The sequence below is a fragment of the Phyllostomus discolor genome, chromosome 12, assembly GCF_004126475.2.
Source record: "Phyllostomus discolor isolate MPI-MPIP mPhyDis1 chromosome 12, mPhyDis1.pri.v3, whole genome shotgun sequence".
NCBI classification, from domain to species: domain Eukaryota; kingdom Metazoa; phylum Chordata; class Mammalia; order Chiroptera; family Phyllostomidae; genus Phyllostomus; species Phyllostomus discolor.
In genome coordinates this window covers 61289024-61313568 of record NC_040914.2, presented here as the reverse complement: position 1 = coordinate 61313568, position 24545 = coordinate 61289024, and the positions used below count along the sequence as shown (strand labels likewise).

At 48.4% G+C, this 24545-nt stretch overlaps 1 protein-coding gene across 1 annotated transcript in view; it reads right to left on the bottom strand.

The window, feature by feature from the left end:
* The window catches only part of CDH1 (cadherin 1), a 74581-nt gene extending 52355 nt beyond the window's left edge, over positions 1-22226 (bottom strand). Inside the window, exons 1-2 of the mRNA XM_028501936.2 lie at positions 22059-22226; positions 21103-21217 (exon numbers count right to left, since the gene is read on the bottom strand). Coding sequence (XP_028357737.1) covers positions 21103-21217; positions 22059-22118 — 175 coding nt within the window. The 5' untranslated portion in view covers positions 22119-22226. The remainder of the gene's footprint in view (positions 1-21102; positions 21218-22058) is intronic.
* Between the last annotated feature and the right edge of the window lie 2319 nt (positions 22227-24545).

The window sequence follows — 24545 nt, the reverse complement described above, 5'->3', positions numbered from 1 at the left end:
CCTTCCCTTCTGCTCTCTCTAAAAATAAATAAAATCTTTAAAAAAAAAAAAAGAATCACCTGTTTCATACAACTTCCCCAGTTCCCTTCAGACCTCTTGACTCAGAATCTCTGAAGGGGGTGTCCCTCAAAGCCTGCACTTCACACTGTCCGGGTCAGCCACACTCCAGCCCAGGTTTGGGAACTGTGCTGTGGTCCAGCTTTTATTCTGAGTGTAGCCCCAGAACCTCCAGTTCAAGCAGAGTGGGCCTACTTAAAAATGCAGACTCCTGGACCCTACCCGGACTTACAAATTGGAATCTGAGGGGGTGGGGCCCAGCAGTTCTGCATTTTTAATTAGTTACACAGGTGGTTTTGAAGCTTCTTAAAGAACGAGAACTATTTCCCAGAACCACCCGTTAAAACCTAGGAAGGGCCCAGGGCCTGTAAACAATTGCTAATGAACTGATCAGCATTTCAGTGGCAGAGCTTTGGGGTGTCCACATTCCAAGGACTGAGGAGAGGAACCGCGATTACCCCCTCCAGGCCTGTGAACATTTACTTCCCTCCCTCACTTCCAGGTCCCACAACCCTCTGCCACTTCTCTCTCAGAAAGGCCAGCTGTTCCTCTTTCTACACCTCAATCTGTCATCTGTACAATGGGCTTGAGCCGAGGAGATAAAGGATTATGGCAATCGTCAAATTGCAGGTGCGACCCTCACCCCGTTTTGCTAGGACTTTTCCCCCTGGCGAGTACTAGCCTGCTTCTCACATGCTACTTGTTGTTGGCTGTCCCTCCCCCACCTAGAATGGACCTAGAATGGAAATCCCACACAGGGTGGGATAGGGCCTCACTCCCGAGGCCCTATCTGCTCACCTGGCACAGGGTAGGCTCAACAGGCTGCAGAGTGAGTTGAAGTTTTGGTCCTGGTGCCTAGCTGATGCTAAACACAAAAAGTTAGTAGCTGTCACCACAATTTCCCTTCAATGTTAAGCAGCAGAGGAACTGAATGCTTTAAATTGCTTTTTACAATTGATTTATCCTTGGGAAGCAAATAGCCATGGGGGGTTGTATAGGGGCATACAACTTTCTAAAGCCCCCATTGTTTGTTTACAAAGATGGTTGGTGGGTTCACTGTGAAACTCCGGAAGTTCCCAATAGATGGAGATAGGTCACCCCCATCCCCAGGGACCCTGAAGCTTAATTCTCCCCAGCGAACAGACCTTCAAACAACTACTTATTGAGTGCCAACTATTCTAAATGCCATGGTGGGGACACTTCACGGAGCACCCAGCCTGGTGGGGAGAGAGGAGAACTCAGGAGATCCCAACCTCAGAGGGAGCTGGGGGAAGAGAAATGTCCTGACTCAGGCCTGGGGGTGGAAGATCAGGGAAGGCTTCCTGGAGGAAGCATCAATTAAGCCAGCAGGGAGAGATGAGTTAGCTATGCAAGAAATGTAGGAAAGTGTGTTAATGGAGGCGGTCAGAGAGCCTGGCTACTCTGGAGATGGACCAGCATCACCACGAGTAATGTGAATCCATGGGCCTCACCCTGAACCAGGTGAATCAGAAGCCTTGAGAGGCCCCAGGCCTCTGAGCTCAGCTCCAGGCAGAGGCTAGAGCCCAAGCTATTAACCCCCAGCTTAACCCTCCTGGAGGAGCCCTGCCCAAACAACTACCTGTAAAGTCTTCCACAGCCTAGAATGGAGAGTGGGTGGGGCGGGACGTGGCAAGAAGGAGACAGAACTGGCTGGAAGTGTGTGGATCTGGACTGAATGGGAGAGAGGAGCCTGGAGTTAAAGACAAAATCCTTACAAGGCTCCCTGCACTGGGCCGTCACCCACACCTGCCCTTCTCCCATCATCCCGTGTGCTCCTTGGTCTCTCAAATCTGTGCACACTGGCCTCTTGCTCTTCCTCTCTGCCTCAGGGCCTTTGTCCTTGCTGTTCACTCGGTGTAGAACGCCCTCCACCTGGTCCTTCACCTACCTCTCGAGTGAAGTCCCCTCAGCCCACCCCACTGCTTACCAACAATTCCTCCCTCAGACTCACTTTTCCTAAACATCTGCAGCCACACAATACCCTAAATGTTTGACATACAGGGTCGGGCACAAATAATGCCCCTTTTTATTACAAAATCTTCTATTACAAAGTCATAAGCACGTAACTCTGTAACATAACAATATCACACTCAAGCACACCCTATGACATGTTAGGTGGAATGCTCAAACTAGAACTGTAAATTATTACACCCGCATTATTACCCCACCAGCCACGCTCACGGGGCCCTGTATTTACTGCTTATTGCCTGTTCCCACCAATGCACCAGAACACCAGCTTCCCCAGGAGGAGGCTCATGGTTGGTTCCCTGCGGTGGCCCCTGTCCCACAGCAGTGTTGGGGGACATGAGAGCTCTTGATCATTATTTACTTAGTGGACAAATGAGTGAACGACAGACAAACGGATGGATGGAGTGGGCGCTGCCATTTGCTGAGGCAGCGCCTTTTGGATGAGCACTTGGGGCGGCACCGGGGCTGATGAACCTGGCCAGACCACGCCGAGGGCCACACATGGTGTGGCGCACTTCCCGCTCTCCGCGGCCCACCCCAGGTTGCTCCAGTGGACTCCGGGGCTGACGAGGCGCACTGGCTGCACGGCAGGCAGAGGAAAACCTGCTGCTCCTGTTCTCCCAGCTCGCCAGGGCCTCCGCCAACAGGCCCAGCCAGGCCGCCACATTAGTGTCCTTCTGTGACCCTGTTAGGCCCTGGCAGACTCAGAGGCCAGGCCGGAAGTGCCAAGGGAGAGTTTCCCCACAGCCCCTCACCCTCGGGTGGGGTTCCAGGCCAGAAAGCTGAGCTTCACCTCAGCTAGGAGGCACCATCCAAACGTTCCTTTTGTCATATTCCTAGCCCCCAGAATCTGCAGGGGAGGTCCCTTCCCACCCACGCCACCAACTAGAGACGCCTGCTTCCCCCCTTTCCCGCTCACATGCCACCCAACACCTCGGGCCCACCCCCCACTCTCCTGCAGAAGCTTCCACAGCTACTCCAGCCCACACAGGTCTAACCCCACCTGGATTCTGAATGCACCCATTGTCTGATAACTTGGCACCTCAGCGTTTTCCGATGCTGCTGGACTGATCTCCAAACCCCTCGGGACAGAAGAGGCCTCGAGACTGATATGGAACACACAGTAGGCACTCAAACACAGTACTAGGGGGAGCTCAGTCAGCTTCTGTGATATTAAAAACACCTTCCTCAGGTTACAGAGAATAAGCAGGGGCGGGGGCAGTTTCATGGACTGATGTGCAAAATTTTCCAGGGCGTATTATAAAGGAGGGGCAGGAGATGGTTGCATTTTGCAGAACAATTCATATCTCCATTTCTGGTACACCTCGATTTCTAAAAATCCCACCAACATGGACACGCGTTTTGTAGATGCACAGACAAACACCCGGGAGATACAGACCGAACTGTGGACATCAGCCACTGAGAAGGGGAGGGCGAGTGGGGCGGTGGCGGGGAAGGGTGGTGTCTGAATTTCTGGTTACAGATCATCTTTCAGGTTCCCCTTGCACAACTTGTTCAACCTTTATAATGAAGAATTGCAAACATAATTAAAAGGAAAGAAAATACTATATATAACGGGCCCCATAGATTTAGCTCCTATAACACATAACTCATGGTGGTCTTAGGTTCTCTACAGCCCCAGCTCCTCACTCACCCTGACACCTATCTTTCCATCTGTAAATGAGTCCATGTGTATCTCCAACGCTCTCCCCCGACCTTTTTAGCATGTCCGCAATCCATTACTACTACTATAAAAGTTTTTTTTAAAACAAAACACCTTGCCTCCCATCGAGCCTGGTAAGGAGGTCAACCAAACTATGGCATTCATAGTTAACTGGTTTACCCTCTACCCCATCCCCTTCTCACCCCCACCCCCAAAGTAATTAGAAAGAAACTTTAAGTAGTAATTTAGAAAAGAAATAATAGTAATAATTAATGCAGCCTATGAAGCTCTGAAATGGCTTGCAAACTCATCGCTGGACACATTTCACTATCCGGATTTCAAATGGAGCTCAAGGGGGCCAGTAACACCCCTTTTATTCTGGGTTTTCAAAGCAGCCTAAAGGATCTTAAACCCTCATTTACACAAAGGCTAAAACTAGTAAAGGACTTTGGGTGGACCTTGAGGTTCCTCTCTCAGCCAAAGGGAAGACTCTAGAATGCTCGGTAGCTCAGAACAGAGCTGCGAGCACAGGGAGGAGTAATAGTGGGCCAAGCTGGGAGATGCACCTTCTCCCATCCCAGGCCACCAGCTGTGGGACCCTGGGCTGCTCACCAGCCCCCAGAGGCTTCTGTTTTATTACCTGGAAATGGAACTGTCGTAGCACCTACCCCAAATGCCGGGGCAGGGATTTAAATGGACCCCTTGTGAACAGTGCAGGACTGAATCAAGGAACCGTGCAATGAAGTTTATGATTCTTGTTTAACAACAGTTAATAATAATAACAATTATTATTATTATTATTATTAGTTCAACAGCTATCAGCTGTGTGACTCTGGTTCAGTCACCTAACCGCACTGAACTGGCCAAATTCATGTGTAAACTAGGGAGCTACACAACTCTTTTTTTTATCCTCACCTAAGGATATGTTTCCTGATTTTAGAGAGAAAGAGGGAGATAGAAAGAGGAAGAGGAAGAGAGAAATAGATGAGGAGAGAGAGACAGAAAGAAACATCAATGTGCGAGAGAAAAATCAACTAGTTGCCTCCTGTATGTGCCCCAGCTGGGGATCAAACCCATGACCTAGGGCTGTGCCCTGACCAGGGATCAAACCCCAACCTTTCAGTGCACAGACTGAGGTTCTAACCAACTGAGCTCCCCACCAGGGACTACCCCCCAGGTGGCGGGGACCACCCTGCCAGAACTACAAGACTCTTTCAAATCTCCTTCTAACTTTGCCCCCAATAAATGGATTTTAAAAAACATACTCTTTCTCTGACTTTGGTGCTGAACAAGTAAGTCGGAGCCTTCCTGTAGAGGGAAGGAGACCCTGGAATTCCCTGTGTGCAACAGGGCTGCAGCAGCAAGCGATTGACGGGCATAAGCGAGATGACCCAGGTGTGACCACAGGTGCTTCAGGTGGCACAACTGGAAGAGGAGCTGTCAGTATTTGGAACGTGCAGTGTCCCTGCCTCAAGCCAACCTCAGGAGTCTGACCCTCGTCCCTCCTGCTGCAATGCTGCCCCGTTTCCTTTCATTCCGTTCTCCATGGGGCCCCGTGAATAATGCCCTTTGCAAGTATGTGAAGGCAGATTAATGGGTTCTCATCTTTCTCAAAAGGCCAGCAGCCAAGGCTGAGGTAGTCAGTCATCCATAAACACTTCCCACCCAGGGTGGCTTAAGGATGGCTTAAGGATCCCGGGGCCTAGGGAAAGAACAGCATTATTCAACTATCACCGGCACAGTGGGAGCCTGGGCAGGGAGCCTGGGCAGGGACCCCGGCGAGAATTAACTCCAGTTTTGGTGAGAGAAGCTGCCCCTGGCTCCATACTAATGCTGACCCTATTTCATGCATCATCCAGAAACCCTAAAAACCTAGTACCTCTCCAATGCCCAGGACTGGCTGAGGGAGGAATCTGCCCCCTGCAATTGGTAACCATCCCAGAGGCCAGAGACCTTCATATCACAGGCTATTCTGCACCTGGCATCTATTGGGTTGGCCAAAAAGTCTGTTTAGTTTTTTCCATAAAATAAAAGACACATTTTTTTAAATTTTCACCAATAACTTGATTGATTTGGATATTTTGAGTATGTCGGCTATCTCCCGCCATCGGCTTCTAGTGGGCAGGGGCCAGGGGTGCTGCTAAATATAGCCCCACAGCAAAGAATTGTTTGGCCAAAATATCAATAATGACAAGAAACCTCGCAAACCACTTTTGACATGTTTGATCAGTCACAGTAGCTTCTCCATACACTGCACAAATCTTTTTTTGTGTTTCAGTTGCATTTTTACCTTTCTTAAAATAATAAAGCATAATACACCGAAATGTTGCATATCTTCTTCCATCTTCAGTATTAAAATGGCTGCACAAAAATTCACCAATTTTGATAAGTTTTTCTTTAAATGCACACTGATGACAGCTCTCCCACTACAATCTAACAAAATTGCTTCAAATGAAGTTAAACACAATTAAGCGCTACTGGAGCCATCATACAAAAAAAACTGTAATGGACTTTTCCACCAACCCAATAAAATGCTCTTGATGTTGCTTTAATGTTAAAAGACCAGAAACAGCCAGTATCCATCAACAGGAAACTACAATAGAATACTATATCAGTTAAAAGTGAGGGCAATCTCCAAGATATATATATATATATCAAGTAAACAAGATGCAGAACAGTGTGTTTAATATGCTGCCTTCTGTATTAAGTGGTGGTGGGGGCAGGGATAAGTATCTATACATATGTAATTCGAGAAACACTGGGGGGGAATATATATATATATATATATATATAATTTTTTAAATGGCTCTGACAAGGGACCTGAACAGTTTAGAGTTCACAGAAAAGCACCAGCCAAGTACAGGTACATAGGCAGTGGCATAAGCTTTTGGGTCAGTGGACCAGAGTTCAAATCCCTGCCTGCCATTTCTTAGTTTTGTGGACTTAGTGGCCTTAGACAAGTCACTACCTCTCTCTGCGTCTCAGTTTCCTCCTCTGTAAAATGGAGATGATACTAGGCTAGAAGCAAGCTCACAGGATGACCGAACCAAAGAGGTGCAACTATAAATTAGCGGAGTTGCATCATGACAGCCAGCCTGAGTGGCACCAAATAATTTGTGCAATCAGTGTTGGGTCAAGAGGAGTATCTTTGACTTGGGGAGGTGAGGTCAAAAAACAAAAAGAAATAAAGACAAGGGAATATAGCCCTTCTTCATCTTAATCCTCTCTGGCTCCCTTAGCATCTACACATTTTTTTCACCTCCTTGATATAATTCTAAAGCAGAAATGTCTAATACTGAAAACTCAATACTTACTTAAAAGTGTTTGCTATAAATATAACCAAAGACACTGAAATAAAGAACAGACTGACACTGTTCAGAGGGCAGAGGAGAGGGAATTTCAGGGGAAAAGGGGAAGGGTTTACAAGAACAAGTATAAAGGACACCTGGATAAAAACTAGGGGCAGGTGGAAATGGGAGGGAGGAGGGGAGGGCTGGGTGGGTGGGTTGGGATGGGAGTAAAAGAAAATTGTACTGCAACAATTAAAATAAAATTAAAAAAAAATTTTTTAAAGAGTGTTTGCTATGTGCCAGGCACTGAACATATTTTATATATTAACTCGTTGAATCCTCATCTCAATCCTGTGAGGAAGGTTAGGTAACTTGCCCAAGGTCACATGGCAAATAAGAGTCAAGACAGGATTTGAACTCATGCAATCCTGCCTCTCATTCCCACCCTTCCCATTCATCTTCACTCTCAGACGGAAGCTCAGGGAAACTTTTCCTTTGTTTCACAGGTTAAAAGAGAAATAAACGCTGAAGATCATTAAAGTTACAACCTTGAACTTCTAGTCAAGATGGTGGGTGGCACAGACAGACATGACTCCCCACTTCTAAATTATGACTAAAATATAGAACTATCACTCAGAACTACCAGAAACTGAGTTGCATGGAAGTCTGACAACCACTGAATTAAAGAAACCACATCCACTGAGACTGGAAGGAGGGGTGCAGATGTAGAATGGGTTGGTCAGTCACCAACGCATGGTGGATAAAAATTCAGGAGGGATATCTCGGGAGCAAGGAGTCCCAGCGTCACACCAGGCCCCCAGCCCAGGGTTCCAGTGCCAGGACGATGAAGTCCTCACAACTTCTGGCTGGAAAAACCAGTGGGAATTAAGTCAGTGGAAGAAACTTCTGGAGCCCTAAGCAGTTACTCCTAAAGAACCCATACATGGACTCACTTACTCAGAGTCACTCCCTCTGAACTCCAGCGCCAGGTGGCAGCTAGAAAGATGCCAGTGGTGTACAGAGAGAAACTGAACAATCTGGCATTGAGGTGAGCAGAGGCCGTTGTCCCTTTTCTAACTGTCCTCCCACAGAGCTGGCAAGCTGGTGCCATAACTGAGACTCCATCAACCTGGCTAACACTGTTTGACCCGCCTTGGAGATCCCTACAGACTGCCCCACTCAACTTCCAGGTGCTTTTCCATATGAATAGCTGGTCTTGGCTCAGGCTTCACATCCTCCTAAATCCTATCAAACAGGCAACAGCTGATCTCAGCGAGCCCCAGGCCCAGCACTAGTGCAGCCAGCCTAGAGTCATAGCCTGGTTTCACCTAGGAATCTCCAAGCTCAGTACAAGTAGCAGCAGTCTCAGATTGCTTTACAGCTCAGGCATGATGGGACCACAGACAAAACAATGGCAGAGGCTGACCTTGGCCTGAATCACCTGGGAAACCCCAGGGCCAGCGCACCTAGTGAAAGATCATGTGGGAGAACCACTACCCTGCCCCCGCACAGCTGATTCTCTACGGAGGGCAGGGGTTGGTAGTAAGTGGTCACAGCCAATCCTTGCAACTGACTGGCCTGGGTAAACCCCTTCCATTGATCTGCCAACAGCAACCAAGGCTCAACTACAAGAGGAGGGTGTATTCAGCCCACACAAAGGGCGTACCTCAAGTACACAGTTGGGTAATAGGGGAGGCTCTGCCACTGGACCCTACAGGACATATGCTACATTAGTCTGTACCACCAAGACATGGAGTCAAAGAAGCTCTACCTAACACATAGAAAGAAAACACAGGGAGGCTGCCAAAATAAGGAGACAAAGAAATATGACCCAAATGAAAGGACAGATCAAAACTCCAGAAAAATAGCTAAATGAAATGGAGAAGTACAATCTATCAGATGCAGAATTCAAAACACTGGTTTTAAGGATGCTCAAGAAAATTAGTGAGAACTTCAGCAGCATAAAAAAGATCCAGTCAGAAACAAAGGATACACTAATTGAAATAAAGAACAACTTACAGGAAAATAACAATAGAGTGGATGAAGCAAGATTTAAATCAATGATAGGGAACATAAGGAAGCAAAAAAAAAAAAAAAAACCAACCATTCAGAACAACAAGAAGAAAAAAGAATCCAAAAGAGGATAGTATAAACAGCCTCTAGGACAACTTTAAGAGGTCCAACATTTGCCCCATAGGGATGCCAGAAGGAGAAGAGAAAAAGCAGGAAATTAGAAGGTTGTTTGAAAAAATAATGGAAAAAAAAAACCTTCCCTAATTTAGTGAAGGAAATAGACCCGCAAGTCCAGGAAGCATAGAAAGTCCCAAACAAGATAAATGTAAAGAGGCCCACTCCAAGACACATCATAATTAAAATGCTAAAGGTTAAAGATAAAAGAGAATCTTAAAAGCAAAAGGAAAGAAGTTAATTACCTATAGGGAGTTCCCACAAAACTGTCAGCTGATTTCTCAAAAGAAACTTTGCAGGCTAGAAGGGATTGGCAAGACATATTCCAGGTCATGAAAAGCAGGGACCTACAGCCAAGAATGCTCTACCCATTTAGATGCCACTCTAAAAGACGTCATTTAGAGTAGAAGGGCAGAAAAAGAGCTTCCCAGACAAGAAAAACTAAAGGAGTTCATCATCACCACACCATTATTATATGAAATATTAAAGGGACTCATTTAAGAAAAAGAAGGTCAAAACTATGAACAATAAAATGGCAAAAATACAAATCTATCAACAATTGAATCTAAAAAATAAACTAAGCAAACCAGAAGAACAGAGACGGAATCATGGATACCGAGAGCATTTTGATGGTTGCCAGATGGGAGGGGTGTGTAGGGGAATGGGTGAAGAGGTGAGGGGATTAACAAGTACAAATGGGTAGTTAGAGAATAGCCATGGAGATGTAAAAAACAGTATAGGAAATGGAGTTGCCAAAGAACTTACACACATGACCCACGGACATGAGCAATGAGGGGATTGCCTGAGGGAGTGGGGGGTGCTGGGTGGAGGAGGGAGTGGGGAAAAAATTGGGACAACTGTAATAGCATAATCAATAAAATAGAATAAAAAAAATAAAGTCACAACCTTGACATCAAATCTCTGTTGAAATCAGAAGTAAAACCTCATACCTGGTAAGTGAAGTATAGTTTCCCAAGGTGGACAGCCCCCCTGGTATTTAATCCCAAAGTCTTAAATATGCCCTTGATTTACGTGAGAGGATTAGCAGAAAGGAGAAAGGGGGGCGGGGAGGGGGGGAGAGAGAGAGAGAATGTGTAACTAACTCCAAAGTCCAAAGAAAAACCAGCACGATTTACATGGAAGTTTCAAAATCAAACTCTCAAATTACAAACCCCAAAACACCCATTGGCAAAGCACAGAAGAGCATTTCTTTATACGTGAGACGTGAGAGGGCAAAGGGCACAGACAGTATATCCGCAAATGCTAATTTCTTCAGAAAGTTTCGTCATGACTGCTAGTCCAGAAATTGGGTTGGCAGTGAAACTGAACACATGAACTTCACCAAGCGAATGTTGAACAGTCATTTCTGTAAAACCTGGGGCTTGTTGCTAAGAATGAAGGGATCTAGGGCCAGTATCTCCTGGGAGTTATGAGTAAGAGTGGGCCCCTACCGCACCTTATGAGAGGGTGATGTCACTGTTGATTCAGCCTCTGATACTGATAAGCTCACCAGGAGCGGCCTCTCAATGACGGTGATTCAGAGTCTCACCCCACCCTCCAATAAGTGCCCCGATATTGTCCCACAGCTGATTCAGTGGGTGACGTTTTCAGTAGGAATGCCACAACCTTTCCCACTAACTCAAGCCGGTCCACTTGTTCCCTTTTCAAACATGCCCACACAATGGCAATGAAGAATTTGTGGGGGAAGTTTGCAGTCTTTGAAAGTCTTCATACTAAAAACGAAAGAAAGAAAGAAGAGGGTGGGGAGGGAGGAGAGGGAGGAAGGAGGGAGGAAGGGAGAGAGAGAAAGAGAAAGAAATAGAGAAAGAGAGAAAGAGAAAAAGAAAGTCCTCATGCTGAATCCATGGCTAATTCTAATCAGCAGGTCCTATGACAGAAGTACACATGTGCCTCCCCCTACACTTCTCCCCAAAATATCAAGTCCAAGGAGTCATGATGCCTCTTTAGGATGATCTCATCCCTCTGCCATGAGGAAGTTAAGAAAACTAGACTAGAACCATATTCCTCTTGGGCAACATGCCAACAGGTGAGTGGCTTGGAAAGAGCATTAGATTCTGGTTGGAATCCGATACCCTTTAAAGGAGATGTGGCAACAATTAACCCTCAGGATTATTCCTCTAGCAAAATGCCTGCTCAGAGAATAGTCTTTTTAAATGACACCCACGTGGAGTGAAAAAACGTGGGTAGTCCAGCTCCTTCAAAACACAGTCCAATGCTGACAAGTGTTGAGTGCCTCACTCCTTCAGGGGACGGCTCCCACAAATCTCTCCACACCAACACACACAGTTCTTACACCTGTCCTGCTATGTGCTGTTCTTCCTCCCATAGATCACCATCTAACTGCCTCCTTCTGTCTCCTCCGACTAGAAGTCCGCAAGGGCGGGATTTTGTCTGTTTTGTCCCATTATACCTCCAATGCCTAGCACAGACAGAGCTGGTGCTGGCAGGTACTCAGCGTGAATGGGTTACGTGAATTCACGAATGACTGCCGCAGTCAGCCAGAAGGACCCCTCTCCCTCTGAGACCCTCGGAGCAGGAATTATCTATCCCCTTCCCCTGGCTGCTCACAGACTGTCCGGTTCGTTGCCTTTTCCTGCTGTAAAGAGCGCAGGTTTGAAGTCCAACTGCCACCAGAGCAAGCGGCCAGTCTTTCCCACTTCCTGTCTCTGTGACGTGCTCTATCTCACTGAGTCTCGCAGGGTCAACAACCATCACTTCTCACTGGTCATGGTGAGGTGCAAAGGGGAGAGACCGCCTATGTCTTACTGGACACATAGCGAGTACTAGTCAATACAATGTTGCTTGTGATAAGAACAGAGGATGAAACAACCTTTTTTTTTTTTTTTAAGTAAGTATGTCTCAAATACTGAATGGGGCATTCTGATACTAAAAAATTAGTCATTTCCCCCCTAAAATTCCAATGTCCCTGGGTGTCCTGTGTCTTTTATTTGCAAAATCTGGCAATGCTGCCCATTAGGCAGTTACCTCCCTGAAGGCGGGGGTGGTATTTCTTACGTCAAGATTATAAAGCATTGCCATATAACACTCCCTCCATAAATATTGATTGATCAGATGGACTTTGGAGCTGTGAGATTTTTATCTTGGCCATGAACTGATTGAATTAGCCTTAAATTATTACCTTGGAGTTTTTTTGCACCTCTCAACTAGCTCCTTCCAGGCTCCTGTGCATTGCCAAGAACTAGAAGAATGGACACCGGGTCTTGAACAATTAATGGGCCTGAAGGATACACAGGAGTAAGGTGTTGGGTGTATCTGGGAGCCTTGCGCAAGGAAGGTGTCACCCAGACAATAGGAAACCAAACAGGTGGCCCTGGCGGGCTCAGATCTCCATTTAGATTTTGATCTGGTGCTTCCTTACACCAAAGCAGAAATGGATCATCTGACCTTTAGACTAGACTGCAAGCTGTTTTGTGACAAGACAATTAGGTAAGGTTACAACGGGGATGTGCAGGGCTCAGAGAAACTGGGAAGTGCCAAGCAGCGACACATACTGTGACATCATCCCCTCCCCCAATTTGTGTCTTTTCTGTGGTTCATGGGAGCCTTACTGACAGAGTTCCCTCTTTTCTTGAAAACAAAAGGCACAATTATGGGGGGAGGGGTGGGGAGAAAACAGACAACTGTAATGGAACAACAATAAAGTAATTTAAATTAAAAAATAAACATAAAACAAAAGGCACAATTACACCTGAAACTAATGTTATAGGTCAATTATATCTTTTTTTTAAAGCACAGTGGAATAGCTTCCAAAAGCAAAAGATAAATATATATAAACTTATATATATACACTCTGAAACTTCATTCATTCATTCATCAAGTACTTACTGAGCACCTATTATGTGCCAGGCCCTGTTCTAGACACAATATAGCCTGTGAACTAAGTAAGACAAAAATCCCTGGCCTCTTGGAACTTATGCTCTGGTGGAAAGTAAATGAAATGCATAGGATGTTAGATGGCAAAAAGTGCTACAGAGGAAAATAAAACAAAGAAAAGGAATGGAGAGTGTTGGGGCCAGGGTTTACAATCTCAAATGGGGGTTCAAGAAAGCCCTCACTGAGACAGTGACATTTGAGCAAAGAGTTGAGGACATAAACGAGTGAGCCGATAGTGTAAACAGTAGAAATAGCCAGTGCAAAGGCCCTGAGGTAGATGCATGCCTGCTGTGCTCTAGGATAGTCGGGAAGTGATGAGGGCAAGAGTAAGGGGGTGATCACAGGGCAGACCGTGGAAACCTCATAGGTCATGGAAAGGACTTTCACTTTTTAGCTTGTGTAAAATGGGAGCCACTGGCCGATTCTGAGTGAGACTGATCTTTTCTCATTTACATTTTTAAAACCACCACTCTGGCTGCTGGGTAGAGGAAAGACTGTGTTGGGGAACGTGAAGGGGCAATAAAGACCAGAAAGGAGACTGTTGCAACAATTGCGGTGAGGACCCTCTCAAACTTCTTTTGGGAAAACTCTCCTGGGATCAGACAAGGTGTATCAGCGTGTGTGGATGCCAAACCACAGGAACAGGTGTTCTTAGCCTCCAGCTTGCCCAGGTATCATATAACTGAAAGGCTTTCGGCTTGTTACAAGCTCTCCTGATTATAAAGCCCAGTAATTATTATCTAGGCCTTGGCCAATTATCCCACGGGGTCCGGTGCTGGCTACCGTTGATGATGTTGCTCATGGGGAACGGGTCCACCCCTTCCGGGCAGGCCCCATTAGTCCTGGCGGGAACACCTGAATGCACAGGGATCCACACCCAGGTCTCTGCCCGACTCCTACACCTTGAGTAAGTCCCAGTTGGAACATGAGTTTGTTGAGGACTGATTTCCTCCCACCCCTCCGTCTTGAAGGCCACAGTAATTGCATTCTCAAGGACCCAGAAAGTCAGAAAGACAGACCGGAAGGAGGATAAGTGCTGCTCGCCCAGCATTTATTTGGAAGAGAAGGTCAAAGGGAAAGAGGCTGAGAACTGCACATAAGCAAAAGACAAGAGACTCTTCAAAGGCAGGAGAGGCTGAATTCCAGCATCACAATTACAATTACTGAGACGTAAAGGTATAGAGACACACAGGAGTAATCAAAAGTAGGTTTATGGTTTTGCATATGCAAAACAGTTTATTCTTGTATTATTTATTTGTGTTATAACTGGACACTTGGTCTCGCCCACCCCTGTATTTTCCAAAGGGAAGGGGGGACTTCCTTTCCCTTAGAAGGGTGCACAAGGTTCCACTGGAGACGCAGGTTGGCAACGAGGCACAGAGGGACGCAGGCGAGAGCACACGTCGTGAAAGATACGAGTCCAGGACTGCAGCCCCAGCTCCGCCACTACCTGGCTGGGTGGCCAGTTGTCCAACCTCTATGAGCCTGTTCTCTGTTCTAGGGTGGGGGACCATGACAATGGCCTTGGACCACCGTGAGGCTTGACTAACCTGTCAAGTCTACGAGGCCCTTTGCAGGACACGCTCCTAATGTTGGGGAGAAATATTTCTATTTTTACCTGTTGGCCACCTCCAAATAAATTCTCAGTATATCCCTTCTATCATTTTATGCTCCAGTTTGATTAAAGAAAAACACCATTTTCCGATACAAATTCATATTTAAACTGGTACCTAACACTCTCCCAAGCTCCAAACAGAAATTCCCAGACACTCCACCGATAGCTCTGCCGATTACTGGAACACTCACTCACCACTTCCCTAACCAGGAACTCATTTTCCTTCCCCCAACTTTCTCCTCTTTCTCACCTATTCCCAGCATGAGTGCAAAGACACATTCTAGAAGCTGCTGGAACTAATTCTTGCTTAGAGCCACTTAGCTGCTGGAACTTTGAAGTCTTTCCTCAAATCGAAGCTATTTTTTTCTTCAGGGAGGCAGGCTCCCAATACCTTTTGCTTAAAAGCCCCCCTGGGGGACAGTGGGGCAGCAAGTTGTCTCTAGATGCTGGTGGGGGAGCCAGCTGACCCAGGCCTTGTGAAGGGCAGGGTCTGTTGAAGTTACAAATGCGCGCCCTGATTGCGCAGGCCCAGCTCTGCAAATTTATCTTCTGCATACACCAGAACATGCGCTACCAGATATATATACTACGTTATTCCCTGCAGTGCTGTTTTCTGAAAGATAAGATGTAGCCCACGGCCCACGCCAGTGTCTGTCAGGGGCAGGTTAAACAGACCCGGCACAACCATGCCACATAGCTACCCCCCAAAGTCAAAGAACGTGGGCGTTCTATGTAGAGAGAGAACACGGGAATATATTGTTGGGCAAAAAAGAAGGTACAGAGCCGTGTGACCCAGGTGCTACTCTTGGTGAAAAGATTATTATTAAATTTACGTTCGCATAAAGAAATGACGCGTGTATTCCCATAAGGAAACCCCGAAAAAGATACACAAGAGACCAATAAAGCCAGTTACCTGTGAGGAACTCATTGGTTACCTGTGCCCTGGGGAAGACCTAGGTAGTGCTTTTTTAACCAAGTGCATGATTTGCCTACTAAAGGAATAGAAGGAAAACACCCTCGGTTATCTGCAGACCGAGGTCCTAGGCCTGGCCCTGGCCGATCTAGGCAGCCTCGTCCTGGGACCCTCTGCTCCTACAAGCCACCTTCCCTGTTCCTGGGGGGGGGCGCGCGCCAGCCTGACTTCGCTGTGCGGCGCACCCGCGTCCTCTTCCGGGAGAGCTCTTTCCGCTTCTCTGCAGGCCTGGTGCAGACGCCCTCCTGCTCACAAAGGCCAAGCAGGTAAATCCACTTCTCTGGTCCTCTGAACCCGTTCCCGCCCCATGGATATTCGCAGAGTGTACTGGGCACTTTCAGAGATTTTCTGAAATCTCCCTGAGGGCTGTGGCTGGCTACTTCTCCAGGTCTCCTCATTCCCACCCCATCTGCTCCAGGCGATCCACAGCCTCGCCTTGTGGCCTGGGGCAGAGTATTTACGGGAATGGGAGAACAGAGCAGTATCCTTCCGCCCGCCCATGTATTACAAGATCCTTTTAAAAAACCAAGCAGAAGCTTAAACCTTCAAGGTCATCCTTACTTCCCCACCCTTCCCCGCCCTTGCTGCTCCTTGCCCCACTCCTCCCACCCCAATTCTAAACAGCATTCGCAAGCAGATCAACTGACAGACCCACTTCAGCCCACCCCAAGCACCCTGCACAGTGGCAGGCGGTACCAGAATTTCCTTTCGTAGCAAAGGGCGCTTTGGTCTAGTCACTGTTTGCAGAGCAAAGTTTGCTTTAGCACAGAAGCAGAAAGACCAGGAAACTGGTTTGGCTGGTTTGCTGAGCAGGAGAGAGCACAGGGATCCGTTTGAACTAAAGGTAAAACACCGGAGGGAGTGTCTCAGACAGAAGACACAAAATCCTCTGGTGGCTTTAATATTACTACTTACTGAGCACTTGACAGACCCTAGGGTACTATCCTGTCCATTCCACAGATGGGAAAACAGAGGCTTAGAAAGACCTTAGCCGATGTCTCCCCAGCTGGCAAGGAGCATTACCTAGATTTCAATCTAGGCGGTCTGACTCAAGAACCTTCTAAACATTGGGAAGATGCCAGTAGGTCCTTGGGGGAAAGTGGAAGACGGGAGGTAGATGAAGGGGAAGGGAAGAGTTAAAGTGCAGAAAGAGAGAGGCCCGACAGCCCTGCCAAGCATAAGCTGAGGCATTTAAATGGGAAACAAATTAGAGAAAGGGAAACAGAGACAGGGAGAAAGAAAGGCCACTACAAATTTCTTTTTAATTGACCAAAGATGAAGAACACTTAAAAAGGACTAACTGCCCTTCCATTTCCGAGTTGGGGTTTGAGGTCTCCCTTCTCTGCCCTCCGAAGCTTTCAGAAGGAAGCACTCAGTGCGCTGTAACCCGGGGACACACGGCACAAAGCTTCAACAGCCACGGCCCCGACTCTTCCCTGGCCATCCACGATGCCCATCCAGGGCTGGCCTGAGGCCGCAGAGTTTAAGAGGAAAAAGGTAAGCCAAAGTATGAGGAGCAGTAGCTATTTATCCATTCGTGTATTCATTTGTTCAAAATGATATTTGAATGCCTACTCTGTCCCTAAGAAGTGAGCCATCGATGCACCATCCTTTCTTATTTATGTTTGTCTCATCTGCCTTCACGCTCAGCCTACATCTGCTTTATTTATTACTGTAACCCCACCCCTGCCCCGTGCCGGGACTCTATGAGTGGAACACGCACATTTAATTCTCATGACAAACCTATAACTATTACTGCATTCCATTTTACACATGGGGAAACCGAGGCTCATCCAAGTAAACCGATCTACCCCACGTCACACAGCTAATAGCTGAAATTCAAACCTGAATCTTTGAGATACTACTTCCAGAGCTATCCTGACCAGCCATCCTGAATTCACTCAGCCCCCGAGAGGAGATGGGAGTCGAGGCAGGGGAGAAACCCAGAAGTCTGGATTGTGACAGGTGCCTCTCGGGGACTTTCGGGTTTTGGCAGCTTCTGGGAGATGCGAGAGCTGATTGCTTCAGCGACGGGCTTATCTGGGGCTACACTTGGAAGGGAATGTGTAACAGACACCAAGGTGAGCATTTCGGAAGAAAAGGCTCGCTCAGTAAAAAGGCCCGGAGAGCAAACAGGGATTTCCATAGCCACCTGGCAGAGAAAGGGCAGGAGCAGCAGCCAGCCTTCCTTAAATGGCCCTGCAGGGCCCAGGACCTTGGGTTTCTGCTCCTAGTGAGGCACAAAAGCAAGGGCCATAGGATGGCCCTTTAGTCCGCTTCCCCAGTGAGTCCTGCATAACCCTCATCACAGATGTGAGTAATGCGGACGTGATCAGGAAATGATCCTCCAGGAGTCTGAGTGGTGAGGAGTGGGGATCTGATGATGTAAGAGCATCCCAAAGCCAGTTTCTATTTGTTTTTTTTAAAGCCCATTTAATTAGCCCCCTCCACCCCTGCAGAGGGTTCCCACCGACTTTCAGCACATCTTTCAGAAAGAGGGAAAATGGGTGTACTTAATCCACACAGGTGGTTGTGCCTGTGAGCTAGGTCAATCCATCAGCCAGAGCTTGGATACAAAATATAAGCCTTGTTTGCCCAAGGCCAGGTGGCGGAGAGAGCACAGCAAGGAAACCATCAGTTTAAAAGCCTGCTGCCTTCCTTGCCCCCACCTCCAGTTACCTTAAAGATGAGTGCACTAAGGTAATACTTGATCCCAAAACCAATTTGCGCTAAGAAAAAGAAAAATAATCAGAAACTAAAGAAGTTCACAGCTGGGGTTTTGTTTGTTTGTTTGCTTGTTTGTTTGTTTGTTTGTAAAACATTCCCCATTCTAGAACCTGGAGGGAAACCAATGAAATAAATACAAGGATCTCACGGGCCACAGGAACCACCCCTGAGTTTAGCCAAATCCTCTTTGTGACACTCTGTGGTCAGCAGTGGACAAAGAGGGACAAGTTCATCGTTTTCCATGGAGCCAGTGTTTAGACCCGGTACTGATGTGGCTTCTCTCCATTCTCCAGGCTGCGCAAGGAGAGGGAGGCCAGCTCCCTAAACCCTAGCTGCCTTTTTAAATTACAAAGCCAGTTCTCTCAAGTTCATGTTTTTTTTATCAGAAGGCCATTTCTGTCCTGGGGCAATTCATAGTCCAAAAAGCCCCCTAAAAGTGAAATGTCAGGAAAGCTGTTGAGTGCGTATGGGGAGGTGGCCATAAAGAGAACTGGGAGCAGCCACACGAGCGGCCTGAGAAGACAAGACGCCTGAGAAGACAAGACGCCTGAGAAGACAAGACGGCATCACCAGCTGCGGGCCCCCTGCGCCTCGCACCTGCTCTGTCTGACCCAGCTCTCTCCACCACCCACCCCTGTCGGGTCTGCCCTGTCAACACTTCCCCTCCTGCAGGCGCGCAGGGAGGAGGAAGTCCACTTCCCGGCAGACACTAACTCCCCAGGCCCCTCTTTCCTTCTGGGGATTGCTGAGAAGAGCAGGGAAGAGAACGGGAGAAAGACCAGCTGTGAAACCCTGAGCAGACAAACTAAACTGCTTTATGCTTCACTTTCTCATCTGCAAAGTAGAACAAGGGTACCCACACTCTTGAGTCTCGGGAAGAAGAAATGAGGTAAAATATGTGAGGTACTTGCCCCAGAGCCCAGTTAAAAGCGAATAATAGGTATGGCTATTAATTATAATAACTATTATACTATTAATTTGTAATATTATTATTATTGGTCAGACATAAGAACTCCTGAGGCAGATGAAAACTAGACTAACACCCCCCTGGTGATACAAATGTCTTGATGCGGGAAAAGAAAGTGACCAGCACTTGTGTTGGGACACCTCACTTACACACACACACACACACACACACACACACACTTCTGTTTCTAACCCCTGACCCGTTTTTCAAGGCTGGGTCAGCTTTGCCTCCTCCCAGAAGCCAGTCCTCACTGTCCAATGCTACCCATCAAAACATTCCAGGCACCTAAATACCCATGTTCCACTGTGCCCCGCAAGGGGGTCCTGGGGCACTTTTTGCAACCTGTTGGAGCACGAAGTCCTGGAATGTCCCCATATCTCCATTCATTCCCAGGTGCCCGGCACAGTGCTGGGCAGAACCCACGGCCAGAGGTAATGGCAGACCTTTGGCAAAAATCAGGCAAACACTTCCTTACTGATCCAATAGAAAGCTCCACACACACAACACAGACATTACTCAGAAAAGCAAATATATTTTAATCAATCGAGCTGTAGTTTCTGTTTTTAAAAAATGCCACCCACTGTTGGAACAACTTCCAAATTTCAAAAATTTTTTTTCAAACAACAGCGTGATTGCTGTAGACTGTCCACGTGGCCAAAGACTGGAAGAATAAACAATGAATGCCCTCAGGGGAATTGTGGGTGATTTCTTCTTTCAAAAAGTGCTTCATTTATTATAATGATAACTTGCCTGATCAACTAAAATCGAGAGGGAAGAGAAAGTCGTTTGGTAAGAAAAAAGTAAAGCGATCTGAAAGGTTACCGGTTTGACTCCTGGTCAGGGCACATGCCTGGGTTATGGGTTCAGGACAAGGCTCCTGTGAGAGGCAAGCGATCTACATTTCTCTCTCACGTCGATGTTTCTCTTCCTCTCCTCCCTCCCTTCCCCTCTCTCTAAAATAAAGAATTAAATTAAATTAAATATAAAGAAAGAAAGCAAGGAAAAAAGTACCTGGGAATCAGGAAAACAGGTAAGAAACCAACCTCCCTTGCTTTCACCCCCAGACAAGAGAGAGAGGAAACAAAGAGAACTCTAGAATTCCGATGATCACAGCGATAAGAGGTCACAGGGGTACATTTGTCCATTTTCATTCCCTGAGTCAGAGCTACCAGGTTTTGTTTTTTCTTTTTAACATCCTTCCTTGGGAGAATAGTTCTTGTACCCAAACGTTATCATCTCTGTAGGTAAAAGCCACAAAAGTCTGCAGAGACGGTGCAGAGGGACCTGGGAGCGATGCTCGTTCAAACCCCGCTCTGTGGGCCCCGGGGAAGTGGGCTGCGCCCTCTGAGCCTTCCTTTGCTCGTCTGTGAATCAGGAATTGCCACTCTCCTCCCACCCTGCCCACATGTTAGATTTTTGCAGTATTAGATGATAGACTGTCTCCGAAGTAGCCAGGACGACAGGAGACACACTGAAGGTCTCTGTTAGTGTCCTCGCCTTGTGACACATTTCACCACCCCAGGAAGGCCCCTTCGACCACCGTGCTCCCTCAGCGCGACGCTTAGACCCCCCTACATCTGCAGAAATTCCAAAGGGGCGTCATTTGAGTCAAGGAAGAAGGCGTCTGCCCAGTCTAGCCCCTGGACGTGGGAGCGCGATTTCTCGGACCCTGCCCGCTCCTACCCTCCCGGCCCAAGGACCCGGGCCTCGCGCCCTCACCTCTGCCCAGGACTCGGCCTCTCTCCAAGTGCCGCCGGGGCACCGTGAACGTGTAGCTCTCGGCACCAAAGCCGGGACGACAGGGGTCTGGCTCCTGGCAGGGCCGCGGTGAGACCTGGGGTTGAGGAGAAACGCATTCAACCGGGGTGGCTCCGGGGTTTCCCTCCCGCCGACACCGAAACCAACAGCGCAGCCCCTCCCTCGCTCCCGGCGTCGAGATTGCTGGACGGACCGACCCACACCCACCCGCACCCCCCCGGGGCAGGCGGCCTCTCCAAATTCTTTCCCAGACCTGCGGCCGCCAAGCCCCTAGGGACGCCAGGGAGAGGGGGCTGTTGGGTCGCCCCCTCCCCACCTGGCCCCTCACCTCGTCCCCCCTCCTTTCTAGTTCCACTGGAGACACCCTTCCCCTTCCCAGCGCTAGTTCCCTTATACCCGGGACGCTCCCATTCCTAAGTCGAGCTCTTCACACCGAGGGCGCTCTCACAACTTTTGACCCCCCTTTCTCATCCCGGGATCGCCCCCATACCTAGTTACAACCCTTTCTGTAACTGTCAGGTGCCTTTATTTCTACTGATTCCCCTTTCGTCACCTCAGAGACCGTCCCCACTCCTCCCGGCTGCCCCTGGATTTGCACGGGGGCTCCCCTTTGCAATACCCTGACCCCCGCTCTGCCCCCAGGCCCCCCTTCCGCCCATAGCCCATTCTGCAGCCAAACCCGGGTCCCCAGAGCCCGCAGCGAGGCGCGCCCCCACCTCCGGTGCGGAGCGGGCGGTGGGCAGAGCCGCGCTCGCCTCCGCCGAGCAGCTTAGGCTGCTCCGGGCATTTGGGCGCAAACATTCTTGCAATAAAGGGAGGCGGGGACGACAGAAAAGAGGAAGGAACGACAGGAAAGGAAGGGACTAGGGGCCAGGGCGCGGAGACGTCCCCCCGCAAAACCAGGGGACCCGACGTACGTGCAGCAGCAGCAGCAGCGGCGGCAGGAGTGCGGGGAGTTTGCGGCACCGAGGGCCCATGGCGGGCCAGGCGAGGGTCGGTCCGGCCGGCTGGGCCAGAGTCTGGCAGGAGTCTCAAGAACTTACAGGTGGCCTGAGGCTCCCAACGCCACTGAGTAGGGATCGGCCGCAGCCGCCAGGTGAGTCTCTAAGGCCCCGCCCCCGGCAAGGCTGATTGGCTGAGGATGCACCTGCCAATGAGCGGCGCAGCGCGGCCCAGCTTCCTACTCAGACGCGGAAAGGACGGCCCACCGGAATCCCGCCCCTGCCTCGCGCCGACCCGTTGACCCGTGGGAGCGAGGGTTGGGTGCAGGGGCTCCAGGATTTCTAATACCGCCGAGATGCAACCCAGTCTCGCTGTGGGTGGCTGACACCTGGGCTTGACCCTTTATTGAGTTGTGTCTTTTTAACTGCAGGTCTCCAAAGGTTGGTGTCTGCAAATCAGTTCACTGGGCAGGATCCGCCCTTTCAAAACTTGTTTCTTCACTTTCCAAACGGGATAATAATCACAAATGCCTCCCTATGTTGTGAGCTTGCCACGCAATTAATGAGAACAACGTTTCCTGCACCATAAAAGCTCTGTACAGATACGAATGATAATAACAGTAACAGTTGGTGCTAGGTATTGGAAGTCACCGTGCTGGGCTCTGTGCTAAGCACGTGACACTGACCATCTCATTGTATCTCATCTCAAAACAACCCACAAGCTGTGTTATTATCCTCATTTGAGAGGCAACTGAGGCATAAAGAATTTGAGGCGAGTAGGTGATGATGGAGGACTGGAACTCACCTTCCTCTTATTTGTAGGCCTTTTCTTCCCTTAGCTTCACCTCCTGCGGCCCTGGCTAGCCTTCCGGCTGGAGCTGCAGTTTTCAGTCTGTCCTTTAATGTTAACCTGGAAGACACCCTTTCAGAGATCACTCAGACCTGTCATTTGCACAAAACTCTCAATGTCCCACAGCAAATCAATGTCAAAGCCAAGACTAGAACCAAAGATCTCCGGATCCCCAGGCTGGGACTCTGCACCACACCATAGCCACCAACGGCTTCTCTAGAGGATTTTTGTCCCCAGACAAAAATAATTTTAGGATCAAAGAAGGAAGAGACATGCAAATGTTAGGTCAGACAGCTTCCCTGTCTGAGCGCCACGGGCCAACCACATCTGTGTGGTTTGGCTACCCTGACAAGGACACCATCTTTCCTGTCACCCTGCCAGCCCAGTCAGAACTACAAAACAGTGTGTGGAGTCAGCTGCTCACTAACCTGGTGACCTTGGCGAGTCCGTGTTCTCATCTACAAATGGGTTGATAGACGCTAATGCAAGAAAATCGCAAAGCAGAGCACTTGGCACCTAGTAGCGACTGCTCTGTAAATGTTTGGAGTGGAGGAGGTTGTTCTTTGGAAAGGACCACCCCCTTTCTCATGGGGAAGACCATGTTTAGAATATTTTGCCCAAAGCTTAAAGGTAAATCTGAGCCCGTGAAGCTACTTTCTCAAGCCCAGAGGAGAGGTGATGTCTCAAAGCAAGACACTCTTTAGGGTCAGCCCAGGCCCCCTCGACCTGTCTGTCCCCTCAGTTTTAATGGGTTTCCCCATCTGCCCCTTGGTGTAATTGGGTTTCTGAGCACACGCCCAGGCCATTTGGATTTCTGCATCTCGGCTTTCTCTGCCTCTTAACCCACCAGGAGGCTCGGAGAGAAAAGGCTCCAGTGTTCCTTTCCCACTGGGGCCCCTGCTGGACCGTGCATTAAACAAGGTAATGGAAATACAGAAAGAGGCGTTTCCCCCATGGGGCGGCCTTGTCCGTTTATTTTTTTTCTCCCAGTTATGTAAAAATACATATTTTATACCATCACTCGGCCCAGGGAGCTGTTAGGGCTTTGTTTTCCTCCGCCCAGCAAGCCCTGGCCTTGTAACTCTGCAGTGACTCTCATCGATTCTTCCATTACACTCTGATAATTCAATAAAAAGTATTTTAGAAAACAATTAGGGGCAGTGTGGACAGGTCTGCAGAGATGCTCTCTTCAGACTTCTCAGCAAGTCCTTCTCCGAGTTCCAGGGAGTTGATCGTGGAGGGCTGCCCTCTCTCAGCCGTCCAGTCCAGGGTGAGGAGGGGACACACAGAGGGACCCCGTGGAGGAGGGGCGTTTTGTGGCTGTGACCTTCCATGAATGGCTTCAATTTCCTCTTCCATCAAAACACTATACGTCCTAGTAAGGTGAGAAAAAACAAACAAACAACCCCAAGCAGGTGAAGGTGAGCTTGTGCCACTGATGGGAGGTTCAAATTCTTGTCCTGCCACTAGCTGGGTAGCATGTCACCTGACCTCATCCATAAACAGGGAATGTTGATAGCATTTAATTCACAAGGTTCTTGTAAGTGCCGGAAAGTTAGCTGTCAGCATTCTTGGCTCAGCGCATTCATTCTCTGCCCAGGTCTAGGCAAAAC